General features: G+C 44.5%; 1 protein-coding gene across 1 annotated transcript in view; it reads right to left on the bottom strand.

The window, feature by feature from the left end:
- rfng (RFNG O-fucosylpeptide 3-beta-N-acetylglucosaminyltransferase) overlaps positions 1-19,371 on the bottom strand; it is a 34,026-nt gene that overhangs the window by 10,789 nt on the left and 3,866 nt on the right. The window contains exons 3-5 of the mRNA XM_084338397.1: positions 6,622-6,670; positions 5,762-5,864; positions 2,261-2,414 (exon numbers count right to left, since the gene is read on the bottom strand). Of these exons, the coding sequence (XP_084194523.1) occupies positions 2,261-2,414; positions 5,762-5,864; positions 6,622-6,670 (306 nt within the window). The remainder of the gene's footprint in view (positions 1-2,260; positions 2,415-5,761; positions 5,865-6,621; positions 6,671-19,371) is intronic.

Genomic DNA, 19,371 nt, shown 5'->3' with positions numbered 1-19,371 from the left:
GATTTGATTTCTGTATCACATGTACATAATACTATAACACTGTACATACATCGGATTATGGCACCTTCCTTAGGCGCCTAAGGAAGTTCAAAGTAAGTGAGTCAGAAGATATATATATTTTTTTATCCACTTTTTCTCCCCATTTTCAATTTTTCTCCCATCCCAATTTCGTGTGTCCAATTCTCCCCTCCCCTGTCTTGAACGTTGCTAGACTATGCCTCCCACTGGTCGGCTGTAGTGAGGACAGAAGCCTTGCATCACGTGTCCCCTCCGGCACACGAGGAGGCAGCCTGTCGCATCTTTTCACCGCAGCAGCTCGAACTCTCGGCGAGGAGTAACGCGTGGGAGGCTCACGCTGCCCCCGTCACTTCCTGCTTCCGTCGCACCGGCGTCACCAAACCGACCTGTAGGAGTCGCTGTCCACAACGTCCAATCCCCACCTACCGGCTTTCCCACCCTCTAACACTTGCCAATTGTGTTAGTATGAACGACCGGCCAGCCGGTAGCAACGCAGAGAGCTGGGCTCGAACCCAGCATCTCCTGCGTTAGAGGCGAGAGCCTTGCCCACTGCGCCAATCAGCCGCCCTGAGTCAGAAGATCTTAAAGAGCTTCTACTCACGCACAATAGAGAGCATCCTGACTGGTAACATCACCTCCTGGTTTGGAAATAGCACCGCACACGACCGCAGCAGACTGCAGAGAGTGGCTCGAGCAGCCAAATGCAAAATTGGGACGTGGGCTTCCCACTCTCCAGGACATTTACACCAGGCGTTGCAGGGCCAAGGCTAAGAGGATAGTCAAAGACTCTAGGCACCCAAACAACTGCCTCTTTGCACTGCTGCGGTCAGGCAAGCGCTACCGGAGTGCTCAATGTGGACTCAATGTAACTAGGGATGCTCGATATTGGCTTTTTTACCGATACCGATATACCGATATTGTCCAACTCTTAATTTCCGATACCGATATCAACCGATACCGATATATGCAGGGTTTCCCCCCCCAAAAACGGAAAAATGTCAGGTAATTAACATTACATATCTCTTGTTGTGGAATTAACACAACATTATGCATACTTTTGACAATAAATAAAATCTAATCTAATATACAGTGTCTGTGAATCTGTGAATATTATCAGTATATATTTTACTTTTAGCACTAGTTTTTGGATTTTGGAGGGAGTTGTTTGTGTTCACTAATAGTATGGTCTTAAGACTGTAGGAATAACATGTATGAATTCTGAAGTTGGCAGTAGTTTCCCTTTAAACACAATACTTTTAGTGTAACTCTTTTAACTAAAATGACGACGTATTCAATTCAGCCCAGCCAGCAAATATACACGGTTGCTGGAACGTTCACATGTTGCTAAGCAACCCTCGACAAAACAAACCGTAAGTCCCTGCCAGATACCTAGAATCATAAGAAGAGGAAGGGTCACGAGGTCAAGGCTCCCAGCGGTCTCACGGAAGCCATTCAGCAACGTCTGGCTAGTTACAGCGCGAGGGGAAGCCATGATATAACATTTCTTGTATATATTATATATATATATATATATAATATTATTCTAGCTGGATACAATCTATCCAATCAAATTAAACGGATGAAACGAAGTTTCAATGCAATATGCAATACTGTATATCAGAACTTATTACATGGCGTTTTAACATTCGCCGAAATGCTTGATTGTGATTGGTCAATAGCCCCAGACAGCGGTGAATCTTTTTTCGATAACCACCGGTGATTATTGTTTTTCGCAGCTGGAGTAATCAAGCCCCACTGACACACACTGTTTCAGTGCAATCAGACACACCTGCCGGGCTGCCCCGAGCCACAGAACAACTGCGTCGACTCTGCATTTGATCTCGTCTTGTCGATGGTGTAAAATTAATTAGGTATATTGTTAGTAAGTTAGCCATGTAATAAGCAGGATAATGTATAGCTTTACTCGGTCATCGTCGCAAAATAATTGACCTTCACTGACGTTTAAAACACCTCGCCGAGGCGCCTCGGTATTTTAAACTCTGTGTCGGTCAATTATTTTGCGACAATGACCTCGTAGCTATACATTATCCCTTACATATTCCCACCTGGGGTGGGAACAGGGTGACGAGGAAGCCCAACCTGAGCATGAACATACGAGCGGAATGGCCACCGTGTTGTGAACACATGGTCAATGGCATGCCTCTGGGCCCGTCATCGTCTCTAGTTAAAAACTAAACTAACCACTGTATGAGATGAAGTGAAGTTTAATTATGTGACTGACCGATCCGTCGCTCTTGACCCTCTCCGCGGCCTCTATGGGGTGGTCCAGGCTGGGCCGGCCCAGGTACACGTCCTGACTGTGGTGATAGGAGGACAGCAGCCGCAGCAGGCTGGGCAGGATCACGTAGTTATCATCGTCCATGTGGCAGAACCACCTGCAGGACAGACACACAGGGCGACAACATCACGAGGTTATCGTACCGTACTGTAAAGGTCCAACCCCCCCCCAAATACAGTCTCCTCCCCACCGTATGTATATATTTTGTATATATTGTCTCCCCACAGTATGTATACTTCGCTCCAACCCACCCACCCCCTCCTAATGTACAGTCCCCTCCCCATCATATGTATATACTCTGTTAGGATCTATGGGTAACAGTACTGTATATTTGCATATCGTATATGTCACAAATGTAACAGTACTATATACCTGTATGTCATGTATGTTCCTATGCCATAAATGTCATGTCATGTATGTTGTGTGTATGTCATAAATGTTATGATGAATTGAAAATGGGGGACCCTGATGTAAACAAGACAAACGTCTTTCTCTGGTCTGCATCCCCTTAACAATTGTGTGTATTGAGCCGTACTGTGTGTATTGTACCCATTCTGCAATCTGTTAAATAAAGTTTTCATTCATTCATCGTAATTATCGTGACGGAACCACCTGGAGAAGAACATTACATGGTTATTGTAATTATCATGACGGAACCACCTGTAGAAAAACATTACATCATGGTTATTGTAATTATCATGACGGAACCACCTGTAGAACAGAGACACACAGGTCAACATCACATAGTTATCAGCATAACATGGCAGAACCACCTCTATATACAGACCGGTCCAAATGTCACGTGATATATCACACAGTTCGACCATAATCCACGCCTGCCTTTATTGGAGACATTTCATTCTTCACATTACAATAGGAAAGGAAAAATATAAATTCAATACAGCCTTCAGTTTGAACTACCGTTAAACTACCATTCAGACTGAAGGAAGGAGGCATTGGAATTTATCATTTTCATTTCACGGGAAGAGAGTCTGCGACCATTCTTTCTTTGCTTCCAATGAATGTCCCGGCAGCTCCCCATCTGTAGCTATTCCCTCACAGATCCCATCTGCAACTACTCTGCGCCGCGGTGTCGACGTGACCCTGGCCTCGAGTCGGCATTCAGCGCAATTCAATTGGAGACGTGGAACGGTTTTATTGAAAGCAATCCATTTATCTACTGAGCCAAGGCAGCCGGGAGAAGCTGGTGAACAAAGAAAATATACAAGCCATTATTGGTTATTTTTCAGATAAATACATCTTCCTGCAGTGCCCCTCTCTCTCTCCTAAACCAGGGAGCTTGGAGAAGAAGAAACTATTTCAACATGGCAACTAGGCATTTCAAAACCACGGACATGTGTCAAGTCAAATGTGTGTTCTTACAGTCTGTTCTTGGCGCCGCTCTGCGAGGACATAAATACTGTACGACGTATCCCATCTGCTGACCTCCTTAACCAAACAAGTGCCCTATCTTAAGACTCCAATGTGAGATTCACTACTCGCTTCTGAATTCATTTAGGCCGTATGGACTCATATTTCTGTAATGGCTATAACAGTGCTGTGAGTTGCAACAGTTGCTGCACACCGTCACGCATTTACTCTTTAGCAATAACACCAAAGAGGCTTCCGACAACTATGTTCACATTTACATTGAGTCATTTATCCAAAGCGGCTTACAAGTTCAACAAGGCTGTACGACGAGTCAGCAGGAAGGGTACAACTCGATCAGCTGAGTAACAATGTTCACCAAACAGTGTTGGAACTTGGGTGCTGCAGTGTGTTGAGTGCATAGTTTAAACACCCCTTGCATTACAAGAAGGCTTCTATCTACAGTAAGCTCATTCCAGACCATTAAAGTGTGAGTCATATGAAGCGTTAGAATCAGACATGCTATAGTAGTGTGAGTCATATGAAGCGTTAGAGTCAGACATGAATCAGTGTTGTAGTACTCAAGACTGATTTTCAGGACTCGTGACTCGACTTGGACTTGAGCACTGTGATGACTCGGACTTGGACTCGAGCATTGGCACCGCATTCGGACGCGGAAGGTGCGGCAGATGAGGACTCAAAGGTTTTTTGTTGTTGTTGAGCAGGGGTTTTCACAGGTCAATAATGGAGGGCTATTAGGACTGAGGAGAGGATACTCACTTCTTCTGGGATTCTATAAACGTGTCGTGCTGAGGAGAGGATACTCACTTCTTCTGGGATTCTATAAACGTGTCGTACTGAGGAGAGGATACTCACTTCTTCTGGGATTCTATAAACGTGTCGTGCTGAGGAGAGGATACTCACTTCTTCTGGGATTCTATAAACGTGTCGTGCTGAGGAGAGGATACTCACTTCTTCTGGGATTCTATAAACGTGTCGTACTGAGGAGAGGATACTGACTTCTTCTGGGATTCTATAAACGTGTCGTACTGAGGAGAGGATACTCACTTCTTCTGGGATTCTATAAACGTGTCGTACTGAGGAGAGGATACTCACTTCTTCTGGGATTCTATAAACGTGTCGTACTGAGGAGAGGATACTCACTTCTTCTGGGATTCTATAAACGTGTCGTACTGAGGAGAGGATACTCACTTCTTCTGGGATTCTATAAACGTGTCGTACTGAGGAGAGGATACTCACTTCTTCTGGGATTCTATAAACGTGTCGTACTGAGGAGAGGATACTCACTTCTTCTGGGATTCTATAAACGTGTCGTACTGAGGAGAGGATACTCACTTCTTCTGGGATTCTATAAACGTGTCGTACTGAGGAGAGGATACTCACTTCTTCTGGGATTCTATAAACGTGTCGTACTGAGGAGAGGATACTCACTTCTTCTGGGATTCTATAAACGTGTCGTACTGAGGAGAGGATACTCACTTCTTCTGGGATTCTATAAACGTGTCGTACTGAGGAGAAGATACTCACTTCTTCTGGGATTCTATAAACGTGTCGTACTGAGGAGAGGATACTCACTTCTTCTGGGATTCTATAAACGTGTCGTACCGAGGAGACGATACTCACTTCTTCTGGGATTCTATAAACGTGTCGTACTGAGGAGAGGATACTCACTTCTTCTGGGATTCTATAAACTTGTCGTACTGAGGAGAGGATACTGACTTCTTCTGGGATTCTATAAACGTGTCGTACTGAGGAGAGGATACTCACTTCTTCTGGGATTCTATAAACGTGTCGTACTGAGGAGAGGATACTCACTTCTTCTGGGATTCTATAAACGTGTCGTACTGAGGAGAGGATACTCACTTCTTCTGGGATTCTATAAACGTGTCGTACTGAGGAGAGGATACTCACTTCTTCTGGGATTCTATAAACGTGTCGTACTGAGGAGAGGATACTCACTTCTTCTGGGATTCTATAAACGTGTCGTACTGAGGAGAGGATACTCACTTCTTCTGGGATTCTATAAACGTGTCGTACTGAGGAGAGGATACTCACTTCTTCTGGGATTCTATAAACTTGTCGTACTCCACGGACATCTTACAGCACAGCGCCTGGCGAGTGTGTGCCGCTGAACAGTTAGTGTTGATGATGTTAGCGCCTGAGGGGGGGAGAGGGAGGGGGGCAGGTGAATTCCAAGTAGAATACGACTCAAGTCTACATGTTCTACACCCATGTGCCTGATACGCCAAGGAAATCACATGGCTTTTTTTTTTTTTTTTTCTAAACCAAGTTTGGTTCATCAAGCACTTCCCCCTTTATTTAGTTTCCAATAAGAGACCACTCCCACTTAGGTGTTTAGTCAACTAATTGGACGTCAAGGTCCTTCAGCTCAATACCCATTTTATGAGAGTTTCTGAATTATTTTCTCTTTTCTTGGGAAATGACATCTCTCTACTATCTCATAATCTTCTGCGTGACCATTGATTTGAAGGACAGATAATGAGGGGAAACCAAGTCATTCAGATGTATCGATTAAATTAACTGTTCAACTAATCAACTTGGGAAATCTGCTGTTACGTGGAACAACATCCTACAACAAACTCTAAAACTCAATACTTTGGTTTCCTTTGGTCAGTTTAAATCCTTAAATCACCAACCATAATCTGCAGTTGTTTTAATTGATTGTACAAACTCTATCTATTATGATTGCATTTAATTATTGTACATTGTATCGTCTATTGTATTTATCATGTATTTATTATGTTTGTCTGTCTGCTCGATGCCATTGAACATTTTACATTTTCGAGTTGAAATAACATTGCATGAATGAAAAAACAAAATCCTATGACTATTATTATTAGCCGACTATGAAGGTGCTGCTTAGTCGGGGACGGCCCTACTCAACTCCAACCTACCTGCTCTGCTCCTCAGAGCCTTGTCCTCGCCGTCCGTGAATATGAAGGTCTGGAAGGAGACAAAGACACAGTGTGAACCCTGTTCCCACCTTACAGAGCAAGCCAGTCACACGTGAACACATGAACACACACAAAGGCCCCTCCACAAGGCTACCCCAAGGGCACAATGAACCGGACCATTGTTTACCCAGTCCTATCTTGTGTGTGAATGTGAATGTGTACCGAGCATGTACTCTCGGAGAGAGAGAGGGAGGGAGGGAGGGAGAGAGAGAGAGAGAGAGAGAGAGAGAGAGAGTGAGGGAGGGAGGGAGGGAGGGAGGGAGGGAGGGAGAGAGAGAGAGAGTGAAAGAGGGAGATGGAGTGAATGAGAAAGAGAACGTTGCCTGCTGTTGGGTCGGCTCTACGAGACCATCTCTAATCTGGACCACAAACGTTAGAAGTATTAGATTAGTCTTTCTTTTTTATGTTTGTTTCTTGGCAGGCACATCTCTACTATCCTCATAATAATAATAATAATAATAATAATAATAACAAATATCCTTTTGCTCTTTAATAAGACCCCGAGATTTAAAAAGGGGTCTTCTGCATGCCGGGGTTAATTTGCTGAAGGACAAATAACAATGTGGTCGGTGAAACAGAATATTTCAGATTTATCGATTAAACCATGATATTGTTGAGGCTCTCGATCTTGGCATTGGCTACACACTTTTCCCTAGGTGCCACACACACATTGTATTGTAACTTGTATATTTTAACAGTGTATTGTAATCAGTGTATTGTATTTTAACTGTATTTACACACACGCACACGCGTGTACGTGCAGACAGACACACACACACCTCCCCCGCTGCCCAAACTACATTCATCATTCGTCATTCCACTTGTCGTCCTCTGCTCCATCCATCCTGCTTCAGCTCCCAATTCTCTCCAGTCCTGTGCATCCGTCCCAGCGGTGGCAAACCTTCCCTCTTTTGTTCAATCATCATCATCATTATCATCATCATCATCATCATCATCATCAATCTCTCATCCTCCGTACTCTCTCTCCGTCTCTTCCTGTCCGTCCGTCAGCCTCCTGACTGATGGCACGTCCTCTCGTCCTCTCTTTCCTGTGTGTGAGTGTGTGTGTGTGTGTGTGTGTGTGTGTGTGTGTGTGTTGGCTGACGGCCGTCGACCATTTGTGCCAGGCTTGGCGTAGAGACCACCGCAGGCATGAGAGAGGTGTGTCTGTGCTTCGCACGCACATGTTGCACACACACACACACACACACACACACACACACACACACACACACACACACACACACAAGGCAATTCAAGGCAATCCTGCATTTAAACTCACACAAACATGCAAATACACACAAACGTGTACAAACACATAAAAACACCTTATACATGCACACACACACACACCCCCCTACACACACACACACACACACACACACACAATAGAGTGGAGCCAATAGAGAGAAGGAGCCCTCCATGCCCAAACAAGAGCACACACCCCTCCTGAAGAGAGCCAGCCAGGTAGCGTGTGGCGCCCTTCGCCAGCAGCAGGGCCATAAATCACCTTTCACGGCATGACGGGTCTGTGCTCAATCTGGAACTCGGGAGGTTTGAGGTTTAGAATGAACCTCATTCCTATATCGCTACGTCGTCGTCGACTTGGCTCTCCGACTGTTTTGGCAGATCCTGGGCGGGACAGGGGTGCTGCCTGCCACTGGCCAATGCAACGTTTTGACAGGCCGTGATAAACACAACACATTAGTCACAGGTAGTCATGCACGATATATCGGCGGCCGATATGGCAGTTTTTTTACACATCGGTATCGGTCCGATATCAAGATAGGGCAGATATAAAAAAAAAAAGAAAAAAAAAACATGTTTTGGCCTTAAATAGTTTCAAAATATCAGTCATTTCTGAAAATAAGTTACAAAAGTAAAAAAATTATGCGTTTTGGAAAATAGCTCTTTATTTGATTATCATAAAAAAGTGTTTTCTATACAGAGATATCGACATCGGTAAATATCGGTATCGGCCAGAACAGCAATATTAATATCGGTTATCGGTATCGGCCACAATTTTCACATCGGTGCATCACTAGTCACAGGCAAATGCCGGCAGAGTTGCCAGTACTGCTGTCGAGGGAAATTATATCTTTTCAGGACTAAAAAAATAAAAAAAGACAACAACAACAACAACAACAACAACAACATAGATTTTATCTGGTCTTTTATCCAACGAAGGCCCCCCATTTCAGATGACATTTCCCCACCCCCGCAAGCCTGCACTCATGCCGAGAAGAGATATTCCTGGAATATTTTCCAGAGAGCACCTTCCTTATGACTCAGTGGTTCCACTTATCTTCTTAGAAAGGCCTCGTGCATGGCATGATAACTTGAGGTTAGCCCCGAGCACTTTTCTAAGGCAGATAATTGTACCAGACAGAGAGATGCACCGCCCCCCCCCCCCCCCCCTTCCCTCCTCTCGACTCCTCCACGTTTTACTGAGGCCAAATAAACCCAGCAGGCATGCTTTGAAACTTCATGGACCAACAAATGAGCCAGACGGTCAAAGGCCTCATTTTACTTGACCTTCAGCTCCTATCAAATAGCTACCGTGTCCCGTCTCCCACCAGGACGAGATTAGCCGCCGTCCACCGTACGTGGATTCAGAAAATTCGTCAAAATAACAGACCAGACGCATTCCTTTATTGAATACAAATCAGGAGCATTTTTTCTTTCTTTTTTAGTTGTTGTTTTTTCTTCTTTTTTTTACAGGGGCTCGTAAAGATGAGTGGCTAGACTTTATTGACCCCGAGAGCACTAAAATAACCAAGACCGCAGACCTAGCAGCATCCCAACACTTTAGCGCAAGCGACCCGTCAATTAACAGGACAAGTACACAATGATCACCTTTCTCGACGGACTGTTTCTTTAGAAGCCGCGCGCCGCGATGAGATCTCGCTTAGTGTAAACACAAATGGAACTGGTTTGGTTTGAGGCCTCCTCCTCCGGGAGGTTCTCCAGGCCTCTCTGTGACTGTTGCCTTTTTTAGTTTTTATTTTTTTCAGGCGGCTAAATTGGGACAGTATGTTGCTGCTCGACTCAAATCCTCCCGCTCTGAACACTGAGGCTCATTGTCTCGAACGGAGGGGGGAGACTTATTACTAATCGCTTCTATGGCTTCTAAAAACAGAGCCACTCTTCATTTCTTTCCATCCCTCGGCTACTTAGAGACGTCAAGACGTAGCACTCGAGGACCTGCGTTTGGGACTGTGGCCTCAAGCAGTACTACTATGAAGTTGTCAAAATGTGTTTAAAAAAAAAAAGCTACAGGCGTGACACAGGCCACGTATTGTATACGCGGATGCCGTGGTAAGAAAAATATATGTTTTTACATATATGTGGATTACTATTATCTACATCTGTACATATCCCTTACTAGTTACACTGCTGGCCAGTATGACTTACTATACCATAGTGTCTTTATACCTGTATCACTGTACATATTAATACTACAACTCTGTACATACATCTGATTAGCACTATACTCAGTAGTGCTAAAAATCATATATTTTATAGCCAGTTTAATCACCTGTATTGTATATTATTTACCACTGCACTTTACTGCTACATTTGCACTCTGGTTAGTTGGATGCCAAACTTATTTTCCTTGTACTGTACTTGTGCTGTATGATGACGACAATACATTTGAATCTAATCGAATCTAATATACAAGCGCTATGTAATAATAACACTAAATGTGCCTCTCCATTTTTAACCCTGTGCAGTGTGTGCAGTGCAGGTCCCACCTTAGCAGTTCGCTTTACATAGCAAGTCTATTCTTCCACACAACAAAGATACCCTGCTGAAGGCCAATTCTATACGCATGGAGACGGAGAGCAAACTTTTTAGCGTATATGGATTCTCATCACCCCCGGACCCCCGGTGAGTCGGTCTGTCCGCCCCGCTGTGCTCCCCCACCAGTTTCCCTCAGAGCAGGACCACCCAATCCACTCCCCCAACCCCCCCTCCACCTTTAACTGCCTCCCATTCTCTTCTACCCCCAGCCTCCGCCTCATCCCTTCACCCCCCTCACCCCCCCCCCCCCCCGATCGATGACATACCATCTCTAGACCCCCCTCCGCCGCCTCTGCCTTACATTCCCCCCGTCTCTATATACCCACACACCCCTTCTTCCATTCTCTATTCACTCTAGCCGTCCGTCCATACCCCGACTTTTCAGCCGGTGCCCGGCGGGGACTTTTCATGCACAGGAATGGTGTGTGTGTGCGTGTGCGTGTGCGTGTGTGTGTGTGCGTGTGTGCAGGGTGGGGTGGGGTTGGGGGGGGGGGGGGGGGGGGGGGGCAGAGATTCCTGCATTGAGAGAGCAAACACAACGGAGTGCTCTAGCACATGTGTCTCCCACTCTCGGGTTGCTGTGGAACTTCCTCCCAAGAGGCCCCGGGGTCCCCTGACACACACACACACACACACACACACACACACACATCTGAACAGCCCACATAACACACACATGTGGTTTAGTTTCCCCACCCATTGCATACCCGCCTGAACCATACAAAATAAAGCAGCTGACATGCCTTTCCATCCAGCACACACACACACACACACACACACACACACACACACACACACACACACACACACACACACACACACACACACACACACACACACACACACACACACACACACACACACACACACACACACACACACACACACACACACACACACACACACACACACACACACACACACACACACACACACACACACACACACACACACACACACACGCCTTAACCTTCAAGGGTGATCACTTGAACGGCGATTGTGGCTAAAATGAGTTATGATTTTTTTTTTTTTTTATGATTGCTGAAGTTATGGCGATTATAGATGAGGGGTGGGGTAAAGATTTATTTCTCCACTGAATGTCAACAAGGGCAAATTCTAACCACATTAGCTTGGAAGGAATGTATGCGGAGATTAGGGGAACACCCCACCCCCACAACAACCCAAGATTGATAGGAATTAGGAACGAACCGAAGACAAACAGAGCTTTTATGAAAGACTTGAGCCAAAGTAATTTCATGGACATTATCACAAACCTAAACCTCCATAAATAAAAAGCCAACAGCCTTAATATACAAGTGACCTTGATGTTATTTAATGCATTTCTTTTCACACTGTTACCACAGGAGGCAATAAACACACAGAGGAATGTGTTTATATGAATCATGCTTATGTTGCGTTAAAGAGATGCGGTCCAAATATTATGTCCTGTTGACAGAGAGGGTAACTGACACCTTTACTATTACCAGTAACCTAAAGGGAACCCGTTCGTTAAGTCAACCCAGAGACTAGAGGCTGCTAAGTGGACTAGGAGGACCATGTCCACTGAACTAGCGTTCAAATGTGTTCTGAGCCCCCTGCTGTACTCACTATGCACACATGACTGTGTGGCCAAGTTCAGCTCCAACTCCATAGTGAAGTTCGCAGACGACACGGTGGTGGTGGGGCTGATCTCGGACAACGACGAGAAGGCCTACCGGGAGGAGGTTGAGGTACTGGAACGCTGGTCTCAGGACAACAGCCTGCTCCTGAACATTGGTAAAACTTAAAACCAAGGAGCTGATCGTGGATTTTAGGAGGAGACAGCAGGGGACACACACACACCACTGAGGATAAACGGGGCTACCGTGGACAGGGTGAGCAGCTTCAAGTACCTGGGGGTCCACATCTCAGAGGACCTATTAATCGATTAGTCGACTAATCGGTCGAAAGGAGCCGTAGTCGACTGGCCAACCTCTTAGTAGAATATAATTTTTTTTTTTTTTTAAATTAAATTCTTTTTTTATAATTTTTTTTTATCATTCTTTCCAAAAGAAAAGAGGCCTAGAAGCGTGGCTAGCGCTAATGGCACGCATACCAGAGGCTAACTGCCTACGAAAACAGGCACAGAGGCACTGAAAGAGGATTTCACCCGTCTAATGAACACACTAGACTAGACAAATATCAAGATGTATCCATCAGTGGACCAATTGCATGCTTTTGCAGAGGACAAGAAGCCTTCAGTCGATATATTTTTTTTTTGTCGACCAATAGTCGACTAACGGCAAATTTTGGCCAATCCTAGTCGACCATCCAAATCCTTAGTCAGGGACAGCCCTAGACAACACACATAGACTCAGTCATAAAGAAGGCGAAGCAGCGCCTCTATCACCTGAGACAGTTAAGGAAGTTCAGAGTATCGGGGAAGATACTCCAGTCCTTCTACTCCGGAGCTGTAGAGAGCATCTTGACTGGAAAGGAAACATCACTGCCTGGTATGGAAACAGCACGGCACAGGACAAGAAGACAGAGAGTGGTGCGCTCAGCTGAGCGTACTACGGGTATTGCACTACCACCCCTGCAGGTCCTATTGACTAAAAAAGTCAATCAACGAACTCGATTCTTGTACCGGATCTCCTCCCTGGTAAACAAGAATACCCTGAAGACTCTGGCAGGAGCACTCATTCAAGGGTACTACGACTATGCTTGCACCTCATGGTACCAAAGCACCTCAAAGGCACTAAAAACCAAATTACAAACATCTCAAAACAAACTAGTCAGACTACTGCTTGACCTGACTCCTAGAACCCACCTCACCCCTGCACACTTTGCCAACCTAGGATGGCTTAGAGTAGACGACAGAGTACAGCAACTTGCAATGGGCCTGGTCTACAAGATACACTACACGACCAAGGTACCCATGTACATGTCAAAATACTTCCCAAAGGTCAGTGAATACCACGATCACAACTATGTTCCGATACCATTTTCCCCTTTCCGATCCGATTCCGATACCTAAGCTTTGGGTATCGGCCGATACCGATATTTATCCGATACCAGTGCATACATAAAAAAATTTAAATAAAAAAATTATTATATAAATTATACTTTTTTTTTTTTTTTTTAAGATACTGTTATACTGTTTTTTTTAGTCATAACTAGAAAGTAATGGTATTTATTCAACAACAGGTGATTGTATAGATTTGTATTAGTATTATTAATCAATGAGTATGGGTTGCAGCACTGCAGATATACCCTACTCCAATGATCCACACGGACATTAAACGGTGTTACACTCGCTACTCAGTGGCTCTGCAGATATACCCTATTCAGTCTGTAAGCTAGTGGGAGATAGAACGTTCATGTTGTGATTTTTGATGCAAAATAAATATTCAACATTCTCTTTTGAAACTCCGCCTCAGACTCTTATCCTTTGGCACTTGCTGTACTTTGCTTGCAGGTCTGCAGCCATTATTGCTGGATTATGCACCAACTTTAGACACGGTAACGTTATCAAGCTAAGCTAACTGACCTAGCTCGTCTTCCCGCATTGACATTTGATAACTTGTAATAGTCAGCTAACGCTAGTCAGTAGCTACTTATACAATTCACCGTGGGTGCATTATTGTTGATAGCCGGTCACGGACAGTGTTAGGTCCTGGAGAAAGGACAGGCGATCATCTGATTTGATGTAACGTTAAAGCGGATGTTGTTCCAACTAGCTATCTTTCCAGCTAATGCTATCATAACACCAGCAAAACACATCCCGTCCGAGCTCCCCGTCACACCAGCACTGTCGGGGACAATGGAATTTAAGAAAGTGTATCTGCTGTTAAAATGACACAGCATCACACTTTAAAACATGTTCATTTTATAATCCTCACTCTCCGCAGGACTCGGCAGGAGATAAATTACATCATGGGATCGGAGGCTACAATTCACGTGTACTTGCCGATACCGATACCAGCATTTTAGGCAGTATCGGCGGCATTTCCGATACTGGTATCGGTATCGGAACAACTCTAATCACAACACCAGAGGGAGCTCCACAAATCATGTAAAACCCAGATTCGGCTCAAACAAGGGACTAAACACGTTTCGCAATTATGCCACAACAATGTGGAACGCCCTACCCAAAGCTGTAAAGGAATGTAAATCACTACCCACCTTCAAAAACACTCTCAAAGAACACCTACGGGAGACTGCAATTCAAAACTGGCCCCTACAAATGTCCTAACCCAGTTGTACAATAAAGACCAAGCATGGCTTTGTCAGTATTCCAATGTACAGCCCCACCCAACCACACCCCACCTACCCAACCTCCTCCAATGTACAGTTTCCATGTCAAATGTATGTCAGTATTCCAATGTACAGTGTCCCCCAGCTCCAACTCCATAGTGAAGTTCGCAGACGACACGGTGGTGGTGGGGCTGATCTCGGACAACGACGAGAAGGCCTACCGGGAGGAGGTTGAGGTACTGGAACGCTGGTCTCAGGACAACAGCCTGCTCCTGAACATTGGTAAAACTTAAAACCAAGGAGCTGATCGTGGATTTTAGGAGGAGACAGCAGGGGACACACACACACCACTGAGGATAAACGGGGCTACCGTGGACAGGGTGAGCAGCTTCAAGTACCTGGGGGTCCACATCTCAGAGGACCTATTAATCGATTAGTCGACTAATCGGTCGAAAGGAGCCGTAGTCGACTGGCCAACCTCTTAGTAGAATATAATTTTTTTTTTTTTTAAATTAAATTCTTTTTTTATAATTTTTTTTTATCATTCTTTCCAAAAGAAAAGAGGCCTAGAAGCGTGGCTAGCGCTAATGGCACGCATACCAGAGGCTAACTGCCTACGAAAACAGGCACAGAGGCACTGAAAGAGGATTTCACCCGTCTAATGAACACACTAGACTAGACAAATATCAAGATGTATCCATCAGTGGACCAATTGCATGCTTTTGCAGAGGACAAGAAGCCTTCAGTCGATATATTTTTTTTTTGTCGACCAATAGTCGACTAACGGCAAATTTTGGCCAATCCTAGTCGACCATCCAAATCCTTAGTCAGGGACAGCCCTAGACAACACACATAGACTCAGTCATAAAGAAGGCGAAGCAGCGCCTCTATCACCTGAGACAGTTAAGGAAGTTCAGAGTATCGGGGAAGATACTCCAGTCCTTCTACTCCGGAGCTGTAGAGAGCATCTTGACTGGAAAGGAAACATCACTGCCTGGTATGGAAACAGCACGGCACAGGACAAGAAGACAGAGAGTGGTGCGCTCAGCTGAGCGTACTACGGGTATTGCACTACCACCCCTGCAGGTCCTATTGACTAAAAAAGTCAATCAACGAACTCGATTCTTGTACCGGATCTCCTCCCTGGTAAACAAGAATACCCTGAAGACTCTGGCAGGAGCACTCATTCAAGGGTACTACGACTATGCTTGCACCTCATGGTACCAAAGCACCTCAAAGGCACTAAAAACCAAATTACAAACATCTCAAAACAAACTAGTCAGACTACTGCTTGACCTGACTCCTAGAACCCACCTCACCCCTGCACACTTTGCCAACCTAGGATGGCTTAGAGTAGACGACAGAGTACAGCAACTTGCAATGGGCCTGGTCTACAAGATACACTACACGACCAAGGTACCCATGTACATGTCAAAATACTTCCCAAAGGTCAGTGAATACCACGATCACAACTATGTTCCGATACCATTTTCCCCTTTCCGATCCGATTCCGATACCTAAGCTTTGGGTATCGGCCGATACCGATATTTATCCGATACCAGTGCATACATAAAAAAATTTAAATAAAAAAATTATTATATAAATTATACTTTTTTTTTTTTTTTTCTTTTTTTTTAAGATACTGTTATACTGTTTTTTTTAGTCATAACTAGAAAGTAATGGTATTTATTCAACAACAGGTGATTGTATAGATTTGTATTAGTATTATTAATCAATGAGTATGGGTTGCAGCACTGCAGATATACCCTACTCCAATGATCCACACGGACATTAAACGGTGTTACACTCGCTACTCAGTGGCTCTGCAGATATACCCTATTCAGTCTGTAAGCTAGTGGGAGATAGAACGTTCATGTTGTGATTTTTGATGCAAAATAAATATTCAACATTCTCTTTTGAAACTCCGCCTCAGACTCTTATCCTTTGGCACTTGCTGTACTTTGCTTGCAGGTCTGCAGCCATTATTGCTGGATTATGCACCAACTTTAGACACGGTAACGTTATCAAGCTAAGCTAACTGACCTAGCTCGTCTTCCCGCATTGACATTTGATAACTTGTAATAGTCAGCTAACGCTAGTCAGTAGCTACTTATACAATTCACCGTGGGTGCATTATTGTTGATAGCCGGTCACGGACAGTGTTAGGTCCTGGAGAAAGGACAGGCGATCATCTGATTTGATGTAACGTTAAAGCGGATGTTGTTCCAACTAGCTATCTTTCCAGCTAATGCTATCATAACACCAGCAAAACACATCCCGTCCGAGCTCCCCGTCACACCAGCACTGTCGGGGACAATGGAATTTAAGAAAGTGTATCTGCTGTTAAAATGACACAGCATCACACTTTAAAACATGTTCATTTTATAATCCTCACTCTCCGCAGGACTCGGCAGGAGATAAATTACATCATGGGATCGGAGGCTACAATTCACGTGTACTTGCCGATACCGATACCAGCATTTTAGGCAGTATCGGCGGCATTTCCGATACTGGTATCGGTATCGGAACAACTCTAATCACAACACCAGAGGGAGCTCCACAAATCATGTAAAACCCAGATTCGGCTCAAACAAGGGACTAAACACGTTTCGCAATTATGCCACAACAATGTGGAACGCCCTACCCAAAGCTGTAAAGGAATGTAAATCACTACCCACCTTCAAAAACACTCTCAAAGAACACCTACGGGAGACTGCAATTCAAAACTGGCCCCTACAAATGTCCTAACCCAGTTGTACAATAAAGACCAAGCATGGCTTTGTCAGTATTCCAATGTACAGCCCCACCCAACCACACCCCACCTACCCAACCTCCTCCAATGTACAGTTTCCATGTCAAATGTATGTCAGTATTCCAATGTACAGTGTGTCCCCCCCCCTACCCAACCCCCCCCCCCCCCCCCCCCCCCCCCCCCCCACCTCCAATGTACAGCCCCACCCCACCTACCCAACCTCCCCCAATGCACAGTTTCTATGTCAAATGTATATACTCTTCTTCTGGATTTTTTTAGTATCACAAACAGTACTGTATTTGAAAATCTGGTATGTCATAAATGTATAGATGTAGCAGTACTGTCTATCTGTATGTCATGTGTCATATGATGAATTGAAAATGGGGGACCCTGATGGAAACAAGACGAAAGTCTTTCTCAGGTCTGCATCCTCTTAACAATTGTATGTATTGAGCTGTACTGTACTGTACCCATTCTGCAATCTGTTAATAAACTTTTCAATCAATCAATCAATCTATACAACAAGAGGTGCAAATCCAGAGCCTGCAGAATAATGAAAGACCCCCACCACCCCAACAACAGCCTGTTCAAGCTGCTGCGGTCAGGCAAACGCCTGCGCACACCAGCAACTAGGACAGAGAGACTTCGGCTCAGCTTCTTCCCCCAGGCCATCAGAGTCCTGAACACTGAACTCTCCACACACAAGCACACATGAGCACACACACTAGCAGTCACTTCAACATGAACACACACACACACATGCTGCACACGCTCACACCAAACGGTAACTTTTTTTACACAATGAAAGGTCACTTTAAAAACAAGAACGCTAGCATATAATGGTAATGTCTGGTTAGGAGCGAGGGAAAATGGATGGATTATCCAATGGGGGGTCCGGGAGGGGGGGGTACGAGCTGGAGCATATGTGTGTAGGTTTTTAGATAACAGGTATTAAGGGTATATCCTATATATGACAATTAACTAAAATGTGATTTCATTGGATGTGCACTGTCAACTAATGCTTGTATATCTTATTGTGTGTTGTCATGTTTGTTTATGTGTTTGTTTAAAAAATAAAAAAATAAAATAAAAAAAAAAACAAGAACGGGAGTGGTTCTTGTATAGTAAACAGATGGATATAGCAAGCTAGCATAAGGACACATAGTATAACTATAGATTGTATAGTATAGCATTGTATAGTAGTGTACGTAAGACCCAGTGCCTCATCCGTAGCTAACAGTGTATTGCACTATCACAGGACCTTAGCATGTCTTACCATGCTTTTTGTAAACTTTATGTACATATACATACCTGTTATGTCTTATTCTTATTACTTGTATTATTGCACAAATGTCTTATTCTCATCCTATTCTTATTATTGTATTATTGCAAAATCGTTGCGGGCAAGACCCCCCGCATTTCACTGTATGCTTGTACGATGCCGTGACAAATAAAACTCTCGACTTGACTTGACAAATCGACTTGATTTAACTCTGTTGCGGTGACCAGTCTGCCCTGTAAGGTCAACGTGTTGAAATGACGAGGGTGTCGCTTCTCTCCACACAAGTGATCGCCCAAGAAGGTTGTGTTTTCTCTAAACACCAAACCCAGACACCAAACTCTCTCTAAAGGACCAAACCACTCCCTTTCTGTTACCGTTACTGGAATCTGCACGTGATAAGATGCTCGTGGGGGCGATCTTCAGTTGAGGCTGCAGCCTGCACCCTGTCCCCTATACCAGGGGTTCCCAAACTTTTCAGGCCGGGACCCAGAAAATAAGGCGTCAGAGAGCCGCGGCCCAATGCACATCGTCAGGCTTTTTTTTGTCTTTTTTTTTGCCAGTCGACCGATTTTTTAAGCCAAATATCACTTCAATCCTATTAAGTTAGTTCAAGTTA

This window comes from Notolepis coatsorum, assembly GCF_963971535.1.
Source record: "Notolepis coatsorum genome assembly, contig: SUPER_10_unloc_2, whole genome shotgun sequence".
Taxonomy (NCBI): Eukaryota; Metazoa; Chordata; class Actinopteri; order Aulopiformes; family Paralepididae; genus Notolepis; species Notolepis coatsorum.
Note: the sequence above shows the minus strand (reverse complement) of the source record. Positions and strands in the feature narration are given on the sequence as shown.